The sequence below is a fragment of the Salvelinus namaycush genome, chromosome 33 (genome assembly GCF_016432855.1).
Source record: "Salvelinus namaycush isolate Seneca chromosome 33, SaNama_1.0, whole genome shotgun sequence".
In the NCBI taxonomy this organism is placed as follows: domain Eukaryota; kingdom Metazoa; phylum Chordata; class Actinopteri; order Salmoniformes; family Salmonidae; genus Salvelinus; species Salvelinus namaycush.
The window spans coordinates 33643867-33662183 of record NC_052339.1 but is presented as its reverse complement, the minus strand read 5'-3'; the positions used below and the strand labels follow the sequence as shown (position 1 = coordinate 33662183).

At 43.9% G+C, this 18317-nt stretch overlaps 1 protein-coding gene across 5 annotated transcripts in view; it reads right to left on the bottom strand.

Annotated features, from left to right (window-relative positions):
• LOC120028121 (abl interactor 1-like) overlaps positions 1-18317 on the bottom strand; it is a 133068-nt gene that overhangs the window by 82077 nt on the left and 32674 nt on the right. For all 5 annotated transcript variants that reach the window (XM_038973311.1, XM_038973312.1, XM_038973313.1 and 2 more), the window contains exon 2: positions 14107-14274. In XM_038973311.1, the coding sequence (XP_038829239.1) occupies positions 14107-14274 (168 nt within the window). The remainder of the gene's footprint in view (positions 1-14106; positions 14275-18317) is intronic.

Sequence of the window (18317 nt, the reverse complement as noted above, 5' to 3'; positions counted from 1 at the left end):
CCCCCCTCCACCGCCACAGTCCCATGGGAAAACTGGCATCGCCCCCCCCCCCTCCACCGCCACAGTCCCATGGGAAAACTGTCATCAGCCCCCCCCTCCACCGCCACAGTCCCATGGGAAAACTGTCATCAGCCCCCCCCCCCCTCCACCGCCACAGTCCCATGGGAAAACTGTCATCAGCCCCCCCCTTTCACCGCCACAGTCCCATGGGAAAACTGTCATCAGCCCCCCCCTTTCACCGCCACAGTCCCATGGGAAAACTGGCATCGGCCCCCCCTCCACCGCCACAGTCCCATGGGAAAACTGGCATCGGCCCCCCCTCCACCGCCACAGTCCCATGGGAAAACTGGCATCGGCCCCCCCTCCACCGCCACAGTCCCATGGGAAAACTGTCATCAGCCCCCCCCTCCACCGCCACAGTCCCATGGGAAAACTGTCATCAGCCCCCCCCCCCCTCCACCGCCACAGTCCCATGGGAAAACTGTCATCAGCCCCCCCCTTTCACCGCCACAGTCCCATGGGAAAACTGTCATCAGCCCCCCCCTTTCACCGCCACAGTCCCATGGGAAAACTGGCATCGGCCCCCCCTCCACCGCCACAGTCCCATGGGAAAACTGGCATCGGCCCCCCCTCCACCGCCACAGTCCCATGGGAAAACTGGCATCGGCCCCCCCTCCACCGCCACAGTCCCATGGGAAAACTGTCATCAGCCCCCCCCTCCACCGCCACAGTCCCATGGGAAAACTGTCATCAGCCCCCCCCCCCCCTCCACCGCCACAGTCCCATGGGAAAACTGTCATCAGCCCCCGCTCCACCGCCACAGTCCCATGGGAAAACTGTCATCAGCCCCCCCCCCCCTCCACCGCCACAGTCCCATGGGAAAACTGTCATCAGCCCCCCCCCCTCCACCGCCACAGTCCCATGGGAAAACTGGCATCAGCCCCCCCCCCCCCCCCCCCCCCCCTCCACCGCCACAGTCCCATGGGAAAACTGTCATCAGCCCCCGCTCCACCGCCACAGTCCCATGGGAAAACTGTCATCAGCCCCCCCCCCCTCCACCGCCACAGTCCCATGGGAAAACTGTCATCAGCCCCCCCCCCCCTCCACCGCCACAGTCCCATGGGAAAACTGGCATCAGCCCCCCCCCCCCCCCCCCTCCACCGCCACAGTCCCATGGGAAAACTGGCATCAGCCCCCCCCCTCCACAGTCCTATGGGAAAACTGTCATCAGCCCCTCCCTCCACCGCCACAGTCCCATGGGAAAACTGGCATCAGCCCCACCTCCACCGCCACAGTCCCATTGGAAAACTGGCATCAGCCCCCCCCCTCCACCGCCACAGTCTCATGGGAAAACTGGCATCAGCCCCCCCTCCACCGCCAAAGTCCCATGGGAAAACTGGCATCAGCCCCCCCCCTCCACAGTCCTATGGGAAAACTGTCATCAGCCCCTCCCTCCACCGCCACAGTCCCATGGGAAAACTGGCATCAGCCCCCCCTCCACCGCCACAGTCCCATGGGAAAACTGGCATCAGCCCCCCCTCCACCGCCACAGTCCCATGGGAAAACTGGCATCAGCCCCCCCCTCCACCGCCACAGTCCCATGGGAAAACTGGCATCGGCAGTAATGACTGAGGGAATTATGGCAAGAATTAGAGTACTTCCTCTGCGGGGAGATCTCCAGGGAAATAAGGGATTTGTAGTGTTTTGAGAACACACACACACACACACACACACACACACACACACACACACACACACACACACACACACACACACACACACACACACACACACACACACACACACATACACACACACACACACACACACACACACACACACAGCAGCTTTTAAAGACATTGTAATGTGCTGCAGTCCTCCTAATTTCCCATCTACCACCAGCACGTGAGCTGGGCTAATCTCCCGTCCATCTACGTGCTGAGAGGGGTCCTTTTTTAGAATGATCCATCTCTTTATTTTACCTTTATTTTAACTAGGCAAGTAAGTTAAGAACAAATTCTTATTTACAATGACGGCCTACCGGGGAACAGTGGGTTAACTGCCTTGTTCAGGGGCAGAACGACAGATTTTTACCTTGTCAGCTCAGGGATTCGATCTAGCAACCTTTCAGTTACTAATCCAACGCTCTAACCACTAGGCTACCTGCCGCCTCTACACTCTAACCACTAGGATACCTGCCACCTCTACACTCTAACCACTAGGCTACCTGCCGCCTCTACACTCTAACCACTAGGATACCTGCCACCTCTACACTCTAACCACTAGGATACCTGCCACCTCTACACTCTAACCACTAGGCTACCTGCCACCTCTACACTCTAACCACTAGGATACACAGACTGAGGCCCTAACTCTGTTATTAACACAGACCGAGGCCCTAACTCTGTTATTAACATAGACCGAGGCCCTAACTCAGTTATTAACACAGACTGAGGCCCTAACGCTGTTATTAACACAGACTGAGGCCCTAACTCTGTTATTAACACAGACTGAGGCCCTAACTCTGTTATTAACACAGACTGAGGCCCTAACTCTGTTATTAACACAGACTGAGGCCCTAACTCTGTTATTAACACAGACTGAGGCCCTAACTCTGTTATTAACACAGGCTGAGGCCCTAACTCTGTTATTAACACAGACCGAGGCCCTAACTCTCTGTTATTAACACAGACTGAGGCCCTAACTCTGTTATTAACACAGACTGAGGCCCTAACTCTGTTATTAACACAGACTGAGGCCCTAACTCTGTTATTAACACAGACTGAGGCCCTAACTCTGTTATTAACACAGACTGAGGCCCTAACTCTGTTATTAACACAGACTGAGGCCCTAACTCTGTTATTAACACAGACTGGGGCCCTAACTCTGTTATTAACACAGACTGAGGCCCTAACTCTGTTATTAACACAGACTGAGGCCCTAACTCTCAGTTATTAACACAGACTGAGGCCCTAACTCTCAGTTATTAACACAGGCTGAGGCCCTAACTCTGTTATTAACACAGACCGGGGCCCTAACTCTGTTATTAACACAGACCGGGGCCCTAACTCTGTTATTAACACAGACCGAGGCCCTAACTCTCTGTTATTAACACAGACTGAGGCCCTAACTCTGTTATTAACACAGACTGAGGCCCTAACTCTGTTATTAACACAGACTGAGGCCCTAACTCTGTTATTAACACAGACTGAGGCCCTAACTCTGTTATTAACACAGACTGAGGCCCTAACTCTGTTATTAACACAGACTGAGGCCCTAACTCTGTTATTAACACAGGCTGAGGCCCTAACTCTCAGTTATTAACACAGGCTGAGGCCCTAACTCAGTTATTAACACAGACTGAGGCCCTAACTCTGTTATTAACACAGACTGAGGCCCTAACTCTGTTATTAACACAGACTGAGGCCCTAACTCTGTTATTAACACAGACTGAGGCCCTAACTCTCAGTTATTAACACAGGCTGAGGCCCTAACTCAGTTATTAACACAGACTGAGGCCCTAACTCTGTTATTAACACAGACTGAGGCCCTAACTCTGTTATTAACACAGACTGAGGCCCTAACTCTCAGTTATTAACACAGGCTGAGGCCCTAACTCAGTTATTAACACAGACTGAGGCCCTAACTCTGTTATTAACACAGACTGAGGCCCTAACTCTGTTATTAACACAGACTGAGGCCCTAACTCTCAGTTATTAACACAGGCTGAGGCCCTAACTCTGATATTAGAAGTAGTTGACAGAGGAATGTGGTTGTTTACTAATTGTAGTAGTTGACAGAGGAATGTGGTTGTTTACTAAACCCTTTATTAACACTAGAACCATCATGACCCTGCATGCCCTCATCTAACTACACAGATATTGCCATGGATACACACAGAAAGGCTATGGCAACCAAAGACGAAAAACCCCTGTATTTGTCAATACAGTGAAACAGATGGTAAACTGTGCTCAGCAACTCCGTCAGACCATTGCAGTGAGTGAGTAGGTTCTCTCTGGTGAACATGTTCAACCAATTTCTCTCTCTTTGCAGGTTCCTGATTGTCAGGGATGGCAAGGATCGTTGTCATGGAGACAGGAATAAAGTGGCGTTTTGGACCTAGGTGTGTCATCTGTGAGTGTTGACACAACCTGATATGGTTCATGTCCATGATTATCCTCTCTGTCTGTCTCTCTCTCTCTCTCTCTCCCTCTCTCTCTCCTCTCTCTCTCTCTCTCTCTCTCTCTCTCTCTCTCTGTCTCTCTCTCTCTCTGCCTCTGCCTTTCTGTCTCTCTGTCTCTCTGTCTCTCTCTCTCTCTCTCTCGCTCTCTCTCTCTCTCTATTCTCATCCCTTCACGATAAACACGATAATTCTCATCCCTCCGAGAGAGAGAGAGAATTTCATGTAGGAGTCTTGACCTTCAGTTTATCATTGGGACATTTCAGACATTCTTTGCCCCGATCCATTATAGAAAACATAGAAACAGAGGAGGGTCTTTTCTGTTCCACGTTCCATTAACAACTGTCGACCCCAAACACCGTGTCAAGACTTGACCTGAAGGCTATGACTAAATGGTTGCATCATTTCCAGACGACATTATGATGTAGGGTTTGGGACATTGGTGAACATTTCCCAGTTGTAGTCCATGGTGAGCTGTCACATGTCCCTTTGTTCCAGGTCCTTAATGACTTCATTGGATAAGCTGGTGGAGTTACCTGCTTGAAATGACTGTGGCCTGGCCTAGGAGTCCCAGTTTGGACTAACAGTGTGAGCCTGGCCTGTGGCCTAGGAGTCCCAGTTTGGACTAACATTGTGAGCCTGGCCTGTGGCCTAGGAGTCCCAGTTTGGACTAACAGTGTGAGCCTGGCCTGTGGCCTAGGAGTCCCAGTTTGGACTAACAGTGTGAGCCTGGCCTGTGGCCTAGGAGTCCCGGTGTGGACTAACAGTGTGAGCCTGGCCTGTGGCCTAGGAGTCCCAGTTTGGACTAACAGTGTGAGCCTGGCCTGTGGCCTAGGAGTCCCGGTGTGGACTAACAGTGTGAGCCTGGCCTGTGGCCTAGGAGTCCCAGTTTGGACTAACAGTGTGAGCCTGGCCTGTGGTCTAGGAGTCCCAGTTCGGACTAACAGTGTGAGCCTGGCCTGTGGCCTAGGAGTCCCAGTTTGTTTTAAATACAATTGTTGGTGGCCAAATTGTCCGGGAGAATAAAACAAATATATATTGTAAAATAATGGTGTAGTTGGTTCGAATCCAGGCGATATCACTTCCGGCCGTGATTGGGAGTCCCATAGGGCGGTGCACAATTGTCCCAGTGTCGTCCGGGTTTGGCCGGTGTAGGCCATCATTGTAAATAAAAATTTGTTATTAACTGACCTTCCTCGTTAAGTAAATGTTAAATTTAAAAAAACTTCCAAGGCAAAAATCCTTCATAGGATGAGACATCCTCAAGCTGCTGGGACATTACTGTCAGATGTGTTTCTAAATCACACAGAAGACACGAGCTCCTCATTAAAGGACTTCCGCAAAGTGTACCCCACTGAGCGAAGACCGTGTTGACTATCCCCGTAACCAAGGTAGCGAGGCTGATGCTACTGAAAGGAGGGAGCCTTCCAAACAGCAGCGGCTCACTTTGAGCGGGCAAAGGTCCGCTCGAAACGCACGTATATCAGAGGGAAATGATTGTGTTTGGTCAGGCCCAGCCCTAGCAGTTCTGCTGCCGTCCTAGGCCAGATTTGAGTTTTGGAAACAAGTGCTTTGATAAATACACGGCGCGATTTGCCTCGTTTCACAGGAGCATTGCAAAATGTTCTCAATGAACCACGTTGCTGGATCGAATCCCCAAGCTGACAAGGTAAAACATCTGTCTTTCTGCCCCTGACAGTTTGTAATTGTCCAACATCAATTTGATAGTTTCTTCATTCTGTGGCCGTGTAGTGTCCCCTCTTTTTGTGGCCGTGTAGAGTGTCCCCTCTTTCTGTGGCCGTGTAGAGTGTCCCCTCTTTCTGTGGCCGTGTAGAGTGTCCCCTCTTTCCACTGCCGCGGTGCTGAAATGCAGCGGGGATGGGGAGTTGGGGCGGGCCGGCCCTGGTGTTCAAAGACAGCCATGTTTTGTTATTTATTCATTAAAATGTTCATGCCTAGGCTTGATTAAATTAGAGAGACCTAGATCGTATTTGAAAACATTTGTGTTTTGTGGTTTATTCATAGAAATGTTAATACAAATATCCTACAGGACAGGTTGTTTTTTTTTTTTTTTTTTTCTTAGGGGGGGTGGATCAGCTTAATATTGCGGAAAGAATGTTGCTTCCAATGTAATTGTCTGCATCATTTCCAATCCCCCTGTCACGACCGTGTGGAGGATTGACGGACCAAAACGCAGCATTAGGAAAATACGCCATCTCTTTTATTGATGACGAAGGCAAAACGAAACAAAAACACTTACACACTAAACAAAACAATAAACGATCGTGAAGCTAATCAAACGTAGTGCACATACAGGCTACAAACGTATAACATAGACAACTACCCACATCAAATGAAAGCCTATGGCTACCCTAAATATGGCTCCCAATCAGAGACAACAGAAATCAGCTGTCTCTAATTGGGAACTCATTCAGGCAACCATAGACTCTCCTAGACAACTAAACCAACATAGACAACGCTAGACACATGCACTCAACACAAACCCATACACTACACCCAACACCCCCTTTACCATATAATCACCCAAAACCAACAAAACACAAACATTCCCCATGTCACACCCTGACCTAACTAAAATAATAAAGAAAACAAAGAATACTAAGGCCAGGGCGTGACACCCCCATATTTTTTGGGGTAAATATATATATCCATTCACGTATGCATACATATACACATATATACATACACATACCTACATAGACATACATACTTTTTTAAAGAGTATACCTTTATTATTATTCCCCGCAAACCCTACCACCGATCCCCCAATTGGAGTAAACTGATAAACATTTCTGTTTTTACCTTCAATTTATACATCTTATACACATTTTACAGACACAGTCTACTTTATAATAGTTCTCTCTTGTTTGTTCTTAGTCCTTCCTCTATTTCTGTTGTCCATCCAGTTTGATTTCCACTTGTAACTGTGCTATTTCACAATAGCTCCGCACCTATACACATTTCACAGATCCCGTATGCCCTACATTGTTTATCTTGTTATTAGTCCCACCCTTCAGCTCCACTCAACCTTTCCCATCTATCTTCCAACATCATCCATTTCGGATTTTTATTTGCCATATATTTTTCAACTGTGCTGTGATGCTTCACAAAAGATTTGAATCTTCCTATTCTCATAGCTTCCACGGATTGTAAATTAAAAATAAACATTTTTGCTAAAATAATTATTATATTATTGATTGATTGACTATGGCTTTTCAAATCCCCCAGTATTGCTATCTGTAGCGTTAGTTCTACGCAAATGTTGCAATTCTTCAACCATTCCTGGACCTGTGACCAAAAACGAGCTACATGCGGACAATACCAAAATAAATGGTCTAATGACTCTGCCTCCTCACAGCAGAATCTACAGAGCTGGGAAGATTGTATCCCCCATATATATAACATTCTATTAGTTGCAAGAATTTTGTACAATAATTTAAATTGAAAAATTCGAAGTTTTGAATCCGGCGTTGTTTTGCGTATCAATTCATACACCATGTGCCATGGAATGGGTACATCGAAAATCTCTTCCCAACTATTTTGCAATTTATATGGCACAGCTGTAAGTTTTTTGGTCCTTAAATGAAATTGGTATATGTTTTTATTTATCACACTTTTCTTTAACCATTTATGTTCTTTAATATAAGGCCGACATACAAGTTCCTTACTTTTATCCCCTTCCACCTGCCTCTTCCATTTTTGTGGTAATGCTGCAATTAATTGGTTGTAATTTTGGGTAGAGCAGACATTTCCATATGTCTGTGTTAGCTGCATGTGTGACATTACTCCACCAGTCCTATTTATGATATCATTCACAAAAATTATACCTTTTTTAAACATTTCTTCGATAAATACAGTTTTTTTATCAATTACTATATTTGAATTTAACCACAAGATTTGTTGTACTATTTGTTCCGTCCTTTCAGGTGGATTAAACTGAAATTGCAACCAACTTTCTAAGGCTTGCTTAAAAAATAAAGATATTTTGGAGATTATTTCCTTTTCAAGCAACCGAAAGTGAGCAGGTGTAATCTGAATAAAGGGAAAAAGGCCCTTCTTGAACATAGGATGAGACATTCGTACCAATCTACTAGAGAACCAGTTTGGATTTAAGTATAACTTTTGTATGACTGATGCCTTTAGTGAGAGGTCTAATGCTTTAATATTTAATAATTTCTGCCCTCCGAATTCATATTCGTTATATAAATAGGCCCTTTTAATTTTATCTGGCTTGCCGTTCCAAATAAAATTGAATATTTTTTGTTCATATAATTTAAAAAGCAGGTCACTAGGTGTAGGCAAAACCATAAGCAAATAGGTAAACTGTGATATGATTAAAGAGTTAATCAGGGTGATTTTCCCACAAATAGACAGGTATTTTCCTTTCCATGGTAGCAAGATCTTATCTATTTTTGCTAACTTTCTATAAAAATGTATTGGAGTGAGATCATTTCTTTCTTTTGGGATTTGTATACCGAGTATGTCCACATCACCGTCAGACCATTTAATTGGTAAACTACATGGCAATGTAAAATGTGTATTTTTTAGTGATCCAATACGTAATATGGTACATTTATCATAATTTGGTTTTAATCCAGAGAGGATAGCAAATGTATCTAGATCCTCTAAGAAGCCGTGGAGAGATTCTAGTTGTGGTTTTAAAAGAAAACATGAATCATCAGCGTACAATGACACCTTAGTTTTTAGGCCCTGGATTTCTAATCCCTTAATATTAATGTTTGATCTAATTTTAACAGCTAACATTTCGATGGCAATAATAAATAGATATGCCGATAGTGGACAACCTTGTTTTACTCCTCTAGATAGTTTAAAACTTTCTGAGATGTAGCCATTATTTACTATTTTACACCTAGGGTTACTATACATAATTTTTACCCATTTTATAAGAGATTCCCCAAAATTGAAATATTCTAGGCATTTATATATAAACTCCAGTCGTACTTTATCAAAAGCCTTTTCAAAATCAGCTATGAAAACCAGGCCTGGTGTCCCCGATATTTCATAGTGTTCTATTGTTTCCAGTACTTGCCTTATATTATCTCCAATGTATCGTCCATGTAAAAAACCTGTCTGATTAGGATGAATAATATCTGACAAAACTTTTTTTATTCTATGCGCCAAGCATTTTGCTAGGATTTTTGCATCACAACACTGAAGTGTAAGAGGTCTCCAATTTTTTAAATGGACTGGATCTTTATATATACCACTTGGGTCCTGTTTCAGTAATAATGATATCACACCTTCTTGTTGCGTGTCTGATAATCTATCATTTATATAGGAGTGGTTAAAACAAGCTAATAATGGTCCTTTGAGTATATCAAAAAAATGTTTGTATACTTCCACTGGTATGCCATCCAGTCCTGGAGTTTTCCCATCCTTAAAGGCCCCAATTGCATCAAGTAGTTCCTCCTCTGTAATTAGGCCTTCACATGAGTCTTTCTGTACAGATGTTAATTTTACATTATTATTAGGGAAAAAATCCATACAATTAGTTTCAGTTAGTGGAGATGGAGGAGCCTGAAACGAAAATATATTCTTAAAGTACTTTACTTCCTCTTTCAAAATATCATTTGGTGAATCATGCGTGACTCCATCATTTGTAACAAGTTTTAATACGTTTTTTTTGGTAGCATTTCTATATTGAAGATTGAAAAAGAATTTGGTGCATTTTTCCCCATATTCCATCCAGTTCGCTTTATTTTTGTAATATATTACACTGGATCTTTCTTGAATAAGTTCCTCCATTTCTTTTTGTTTTTCCTCTAACTTATTCTGTGCCTCTATGGTACCGTTTTTATTGTTATCTAACTGTACTGTTAGTCCTTCAATTTCCTTTGTTAATATGGACTCTTTTGATCGAAATTGCTTTTGTTTTATAGATGAGTACTGAATTGCATGGCCTCTAAAGCCACACTTAAAAATGTCCCATACAATATGGGGATCTGCTGTACCTATGTTATGTCTAAAAAAGTCAGTTATAAATTCTTCTGTCCTAGTTCTAAACAATTTATCATCTAGTAGGCTTTGATTAAATTTCCAATATCCTCGCCCACGTGGAAATTCTGTAAGAGTAATATATATGCCAATTATGTGATGGTCCGACCGCATTCTGTCCCCTATCAAACACTTTTTAACTTTTGGTGCCAGAGAGAATGATATAAGAAAGTAGTCAAGGCGACTAGCTTGATTAAGCCTCCGCCATGTATATCTCACTAGGTCAGGGTATTTAAGTCTCCATATATCCACTAATTCCAATATATCCATGACATTCCTGATTTCCTTAAGTGCCTGAGGGTGATAGTTTGTAGTGTGATTTCCTTTCCGGTCCATAGAGGTATTTAAGACCGTATTAAAATCTCCCACTATAATAATAGAGTCTAGTGTTGCTTGTAGTTGATACATTCTTATATATATTGTCAAAGAAGCTTGGATCATCATTATTCGGACCGTATAGGTTAATAAGCCATATATGTTTATTGTCCAATAACATATTTAAAATAATCCATCTACCTTGAGGATCTGTTTGGACAAGTTGCACATTTGGATCAAAGTTATTATTAATTAAAACCATCACCCCTTTTGAATTTCTTTGCCCATGGGAGAAATATATTTCGCCCCCCCCAGTTCTTTTTCCACAAAACTTCATCTAAAACTGTCGAATGGGTTTCCTGTAAACAGTAGATATTATAATCCTTCTCTTTTAGCCAGGTAAATACTGATCGTCTTTTCTTATTATCTGCTAAGCCATTACAATTGTAACTGGCTATACTTATTTCACCACTTACCATAATGAGACACACCTTTCAATTATTTTTATCAAAATATATGTTTGTAAACGTCCTATTAAAAAGTAACATAATGATTGAGTGTCTATATAGTTGTACCATGACATTTGCATCTCCACTAAGCAAACCTCCAATTGGTCCCCACTATTCCACCCGCCAAAAGCCCCCATCTCGAGTTGGGTTGTCATCCCAATGACCGGCAGACCACCCCCGACCCCCCGCATCGCACAGCCCCGGACCGACTGGGATCCATCCTTCGAAAAGTGCACACAGCGCCATCCACCGAACCGAAGCAGATCCATTGCCAAATGCATTTCCATCGCCCTCACCTCTATTTTTATTACATATTGCTGTGAATCATCCTCTATAGTCCCTAACATCTTTTACTTCTTCCTTCGCAACAGTTGTGGGATACACACATACACCCACACACATTCAGCCCTTACCCCCACACAACCATAAGCTCACCCTCTCAACAATTGCACCATCCCAGAGCCCAACTCAAGATGGATCATGATTTACAAATGTACTTGCAGTTGCAGCTGCATGAGAAGGCCTGCAAGACCGCGCAAAAAATGAGCATAAATGTAGAGATTTATTTACCATTGTCACATCCTAAATGATGGAGGTCAAATGTACACCTTCTTCCTGAAACACCCACAATACGGTCATCCATTTTGACCATGTTCCCAAGCATCTCCATGCAGCCCGACTTGATTTCGTGCCACCAGGGCCACAATAATATACCCCCTCTCTGAATGTCCGAGTGTGACCCCCTCCCCATGGGTTACTGCAGCTAGTGTTGCCAGCACTGCCACTGCCTGGGTGGGGGCACCCCACCGGAATCCCCACCGGCTAGGTACAAGGTCGTCAAGGTTCTCATTAGCAGCTTTGAGAATTTACTTGTATAGTATGCTCTCCCTTTAGGGGGCTTTGGCTTTGCAGGACCAACCCTGCCAAGCAGGCTCAGAATCTTGAGGGGGCAGTGCTGCCAACAGGACAGGTTGTTCCCAAATTATATTACACGAATATTATATTTTGAAGTTGTGTTTTATTAATGTGTTTTTTAAATGATATTCATTTATGATTTATAGCAGGGATGAAGACGCAACAGGCAATGTTTTGCTTGTCAATAAAACCTGTCATGTTAGTTTATTAACATGGTTCTACTCTATTTGATTACAACTTTACAGGCTATTTTCTATTCTGATGAGATGAATTACAATCATCTAAATGGGATTTTTGAGCATCGTGGGTGGATTCCCTAATGTGGTACGCACCCAATGCATTTAGAGGTCCAGTAAATTTGTCATATGTCAGGTAAATTTGTCATATGTCTGGTAAATTTGTCATATGTCAGGTAAATTTGTCATATGTCTGGTAAATTTGTCATATGTCAGGTAAATTTGTCATATGTCAGGTAAATTTGTCATATGTCTGGTAAATTTGTCATATGTCTGGTAAATTTGTCATATGTCAGGTAAATTTGTCATATGTCTGGTAAATTTGTCATATGTCTGGTAAATTTGTCATATGTCAGGTAAATTTGTCATATGTCAGGTAAATTTGTCATATGTCTGGTAAATTTGTCATATGTCAGGTAAATTTCTCAAATGTCCGATAAATTTCTCAAATGTCCGGTAAATGTATATTTTGCCGGTCACGTTGTCCGCCACCAAAATGTTCCTAAAAGAAACCCTGGTGTGTGGGTGTGTGTGAGAAAGAGAGAGAAACAGAGAGAGTGCATGGAGGCGCAGAGAATCGGTCCTTCATACAAACACACAGTCAGTCACACAGTTAATCAATAATGGCACCCTGTACATGGACGAAGGCACCATAGTCACTGCAGAAAGGCACCCTGTACATGGACGAAGGCACCATAGTCACTGCAGAAAGGCACCCTGTACATGGACTAAGGCACCATAGTCACTGCAGAAAGGCACCCTGTACATGGACGAAGGCACCATAGTCACTGCAGAAAGGCACCCTGTACATGGATTAATGCACCATAGTCACTGCAGAAAGGCACCCTGTACATGGACTAAGGCACCATAGTCACTGCAGAAAGGCACCCTGTACATGGACGAAGGCACCATAGTTACTGCAGAAAGGCACCCTGTACATGGACTAAGGCACAATAGTCATTGCAGAAAGGCACACGGTACATGGACTAAGGCACCATAGTTACTGCAGAAAGGCACCCTGTACATGGACGAAGGCACCATAGTCACTGCAGAAAGGCACCCTGTACATGGACTAAGGCACCATAGTCACTGCAGAAAGGCACCCTGTACATGGACTAAGGCACTATAGTCACTGCAGAAAGGCACCCTGTACATGGACGAAGGCACCATAGTCACTGCAGAAAGGCACCCTGTACATGGACGAAGGCACCATAGTCACTGCAGAAAGGCACCCTGTACATGGACTAAGGCACCATAGTCACTGCAGAAAGGCACCCTGTACATGGACTAATGCACCATAGTCACTGCAGAAAGGCACCCTGTACATGGACTAAGGCACCATAGTCACTGCAGAAAGGCACCCTGTACATGGACTAATGCACCATAGTCACTGCAGAAAGGCACCCTGTACATGGACTAAGGCACCATAGTCACTGCAGAAAGGCACCCTGTACATGGACTAATGCACCATAGTCACTGCAGAAAGGCACCCTGTACATGGACTAATGCACCATAGTCACTGCAGAAAGGCACCCTGTACATGGACTAAGGCACCATAGTCACTGCAGAAAGGCACCCTGTACATGGACGAAGGCACCATAGTCACTGCAGAAAGGCACCCTGTACATGGACTAAGAGAAAATAAACTGTAAATCTATTTCTATGTCAGCTCTTCAAGTTTAGCTGTGGTTTGGTGGGTGGGGGTGTCCACGTGTCCTGGCCTGAGAGAAGTAGTTGATTCGCCACAGCTGTGGATGTGTGTGTGTGTGTGTGTGTGTGTGTGTGTGTGTGTGTGTGTGTGTGTGTGTGTGTGTGTGTGTGTGTGTGTGTGTGTGTGTGTGTGTGTGTGTGTGTGTGTGTGCGTGTGTGTGCGTGTGTTTAAGAAAAGCAAGAGAGACTCAGAGTGTGTCCTGACCTGAGAGATGTGATTGATTGAGGACTCCATTCGGCACAGCTGTGAGGCCTGGATGTCCAGCAGCTGCAGCACGTTGTTGGCTAAGGCATTGATCTGGTAGGCCACGCTGGCCAGGGACTGGGTGGTGTAGGCTTTGGTCTCCTCCAGAGCTTTCCTCTTGTCCGTAGCCTGGAGAGAGAGAGAGAGCGACAGAGGCACACGCACAACATTACACAAATAATATATGCAATTTAGCAGACGCTTTTATCCAAACGCGACTTACAGTCATGCGGGTATACATTTTAGGTACGGGTGCCCGCCGGGAATCGAACACACTATCCTGGCGTGTCATGCTCTACCAACTGAGCTACAGATGACCGTGTTAGTCCGGTCGACATTTGACATAAGGCTTATTCTCTAGAACCCTGGTTCAGTCAGGATTAGTCTTAGACCTGTCATAACATGGTCATAACACTGACATGACACATATATTTAGACCTGTTGTGACATATTGTGTTATTTTATTTCAGGTTACCCAAGATTCAGCAAAAACATCAATGTCTCATTGAATTGACATCCATTTTGAAGCTGATTGAGGTGTGTGAGCATTTCACATGATGGCTACAGTTTACTTCCTTATCATGCCTGTGACCTTTTCAAGCCCACTAGAGAGGAAAGACAGGCATCGTGACAGGATACAGCATAGACAGTGGCTTGCGAAAGTATTCACCCCCCTTGGCATTTTTCCTATTTTGTTGCCTTAAAACCTGGAATTAAAATAGATTTTGGGGGGGTTTGTATCATTTGATTTACACAACATGCCGACCACTTTGAAGATGCAAAATATGTTTAATTGTGAAACAAACAAGAAATAAAACAATAAAACAGAAAACTTGAGCGTGCATAACTATTCACCCCCCCCCCCCCCCCCCCAAAGTCAATACTTTGTAGAGCCATCTTTTGCAGCAATTCCAGCTGAAAGTCTCTTGGGGTATGTCTCTATAAGCTTGGCACATCTAGCCACTGGGATTTTTGCCCATTCTTCAAGGAAAAACTGCTCCAGCTCTTTCAAGTTGGATGGGTTCCGCTGGTGTACAGCAATCTTTAAGTCATACCACAGATTTTCAATTGGATTGAGGTCTGGGTTTTGACTAGGACATTCCAAGACATTTAAATGTTTCCCCTTAAACCAATCGAGTGTTGCTTTAGCAGTATGCTTAGGGTCATTGTCCTGCTGGAAGGTGAACCTCCGTCCCAGTCTCAAATCTCTGGAAGACTGAAACAGGTTTCCCTCAAGAATATCCCCATATTTAGCGCCATCCATCATTCCTTCAATTCTGACCAGTTTCCCAGTCCCTGCCGATGAAAAACATCCCCACAGCATGATGCTGCCACCACCATGCTCCACTGTGGGGATGGTTTTCTCGGGGTGATGAGAGGTGTTGGGTTTGCGCCAGATATAGCATTTTCCTTGATGGCCAAAAAGCTCCATTTTAGTCTCATCTGACCAGAGTATCTTCTTCCATATTTTTGGGGAGTCTCCAACATGCCTTTTGGCGAACACCAAACATGTTTGCTTATTTTTTACTTTAAGCAATGTCTTTTTTCTGGCCACTCTTCTGTAAAGCCCAGCTCTGTTGCAGACTCTGGGGCCTTTCAGAACAGGTGTATATATACTGAGATCATGTGACAGATCATGTGACACTTAGATTGCACACAGGTGGACTTTATTTTACTAATTGTGACTTCTGAAGGTAATTGGTTGCACCAGATCTTATTTAGGAGCTTTTTTTTTTTTTACCTCTCTAGGGGGTGTGGGATGCTACCGTCCCACCTGGCCAACATCCAGTGAAATTGCAGAGCGCGAAATTCAAAAATACTCAATTCAAATATTTAACATTCTTGAAAATATATTTGTTATACATCAAAATAAAGCTTAACTTCTTGTTAATCCAGCCGCCGTGTCAGATTTCAAAAAGGCTTTACGGCGAAAGCAAACCATGCGATTATCTGAGGACAGCGCTCAGAACACAAAACATTACGTACAGTTACCAGCCAAGTAGATTAGTCACGAAAGTCAGAAATAGCAATAAAATGAATCACTTACCTTTGATGATCTTCATATGGTTGCACTCACAAGACTCCATGTTACACAATAAATGTTCGTTTTGTTCGATAAATTCCCTCGTTATATCCAAAAACCTCCATTTTGTTGCCGCATTTTGTTCAGTAATCCAATGGCTCAAATGCGATCACAAGAGGCAGACAAAATTTCAAAATAGTATCCGTAAAGTTCGTAGAAACATGTCAAACGTTTATGTTTATAATCAATCCTCAGGTTGTTTTTAGCCTAAATAATCGATAATATTTCAACCGGACAAAAGCTTCGTCAATATAAAAAGAAAACAAGAAAGGCGTGCTCTCGGTCACGTGCAGTAACCAGCTCTGAGGACATACCAGAGTCCACTCACTCAATGTTGTCATTCTCCCACATGTTTCAGAATAAAAGCCTGAAACAATGTCTAAAGACTGTTCACAACTAGTGGAAGCCATAGGGAACGGAAACTGGGTCCTATCCCTTTAAATGGTGGATAGGCTTTCATTGGAAAAGCAGCCATTTCAAGGTAATGGCACTTCCTGGATGGACTTTCCTCAGGTTTTCACCTGCCATTTCAGTTCTGTTATACTCACAGACATTATTTTAACAGTTTTAGAAACTTTGGAGTGTTTTCTATCCAAATTATATGCACATCCTAGCTTCTGGGCCTGAGTAGCAGGCTGTTTACTTTGGGCACGCTTTTCATCCAGAGGTGAAAATAGTGCCCCATACCCTAGTGAGGTTTTAAACAAGTTATTTTTTTAATTTCACTTCACCAATTTGGACTATTTTGTGTATGTCCATTACATGAAATCCAAATAAAAATCCATTTAAATTACAGGTTGCAATGCAACAAAATAGGAAAAACGCCAAAGGGGGTGAATACTTTTGCAAGGCGTGTTTAATCTTAGCTGCATGCATTACACTGCTCACTCATAAAGTCCAAAGGGCACTGCCTGGGGGTTTGATACCTGGCCGCAATATGAGGCGGGAGAACGAGAGAAGAGCTCAAACCCTGAAACAGAAAGAAAAGGCTAAGTGAAAACTAGGAGAAAAAGATGGAGGATAAAGTATAAATACCATCTTCTAGACAACTATCAACACCACGAAGGGAAACATTTTAAAGAGATAAGCTGTGTGTATGATATTCATTCGTCTGGGCATAAGATCAGCTTTGTACAGTCTCACAGCCATAGTGACTAAAGCCTTGTTGCCCTCTGAGCTGAGATCCCCGCTGGTTAACTACCACAGAAGAAGTGGCAGTGTGTTTGACTCCGACTGCTTTTGGAGGGAATCGCAGTAACAGATGTGTTCATGATAACAGACTCCAGGAATGAAGGGAGAGTTCCTCCAGAGGACAGTGACAGAGCCAGAGGCCATCTGGAGAGGACAGTGACAGAGCCAGAGGCCATCTGGAGAGGACAGTGACAGAGCCAGAGGCCATCTGGAGAGGACAGTGACAGAGCCAGAGGCCACCTGGAGAGGACAGTGACAGAGCCAGAGGCCATCTGGAGAGGACAGTGACAGAGCCAGAGGCCATCTGGAGAGGACAGTGACAGAGCCAGAGGCCATCTGGAGAGGACAGTGACAGAGCCAGAGGCCATCTGGAGAGGACAGGCACACACATACAGCGGCTTTTTCCACAGTTTGTTGTTACAGCCTGAATTTTAAATTGATTAAATAAAAAATGTATTGTCACTGTCCTACACACAATACCCATACCACATAACGTCAAGGTGGAATTATGTTTTTAGAAATGTCTACAAATTAATGAATGATGAAAAGAAATGTCTTGAGTCAATAAGTATTCATCCCCTTTGTTATATCAAGCCTAAAGAAGCTCAGGGGTAAAAAAAAAAAAAAGTGCTTAAAACCTTTTCTCAATAGGGGGTGCTGTTTTCACTTTGTAAAAATTTCGTTCCCAAATTAAACTGCCTCGTACTCAATTCTTGCTCGTACAATATGCATATTATTATTACTATTGGATAGAAAACACTCTCTAGTTTCTAAAACCGTTTGAATTATATCTGTGAGTAAAACAGAACTCGAGTTGGAGCAAACTTCCTGTGAGGAAATGAGAAATCTGAAATAAGGCAGGCTGTTCTAGGGTCAGTTTATTAATTTGCATGTCTTC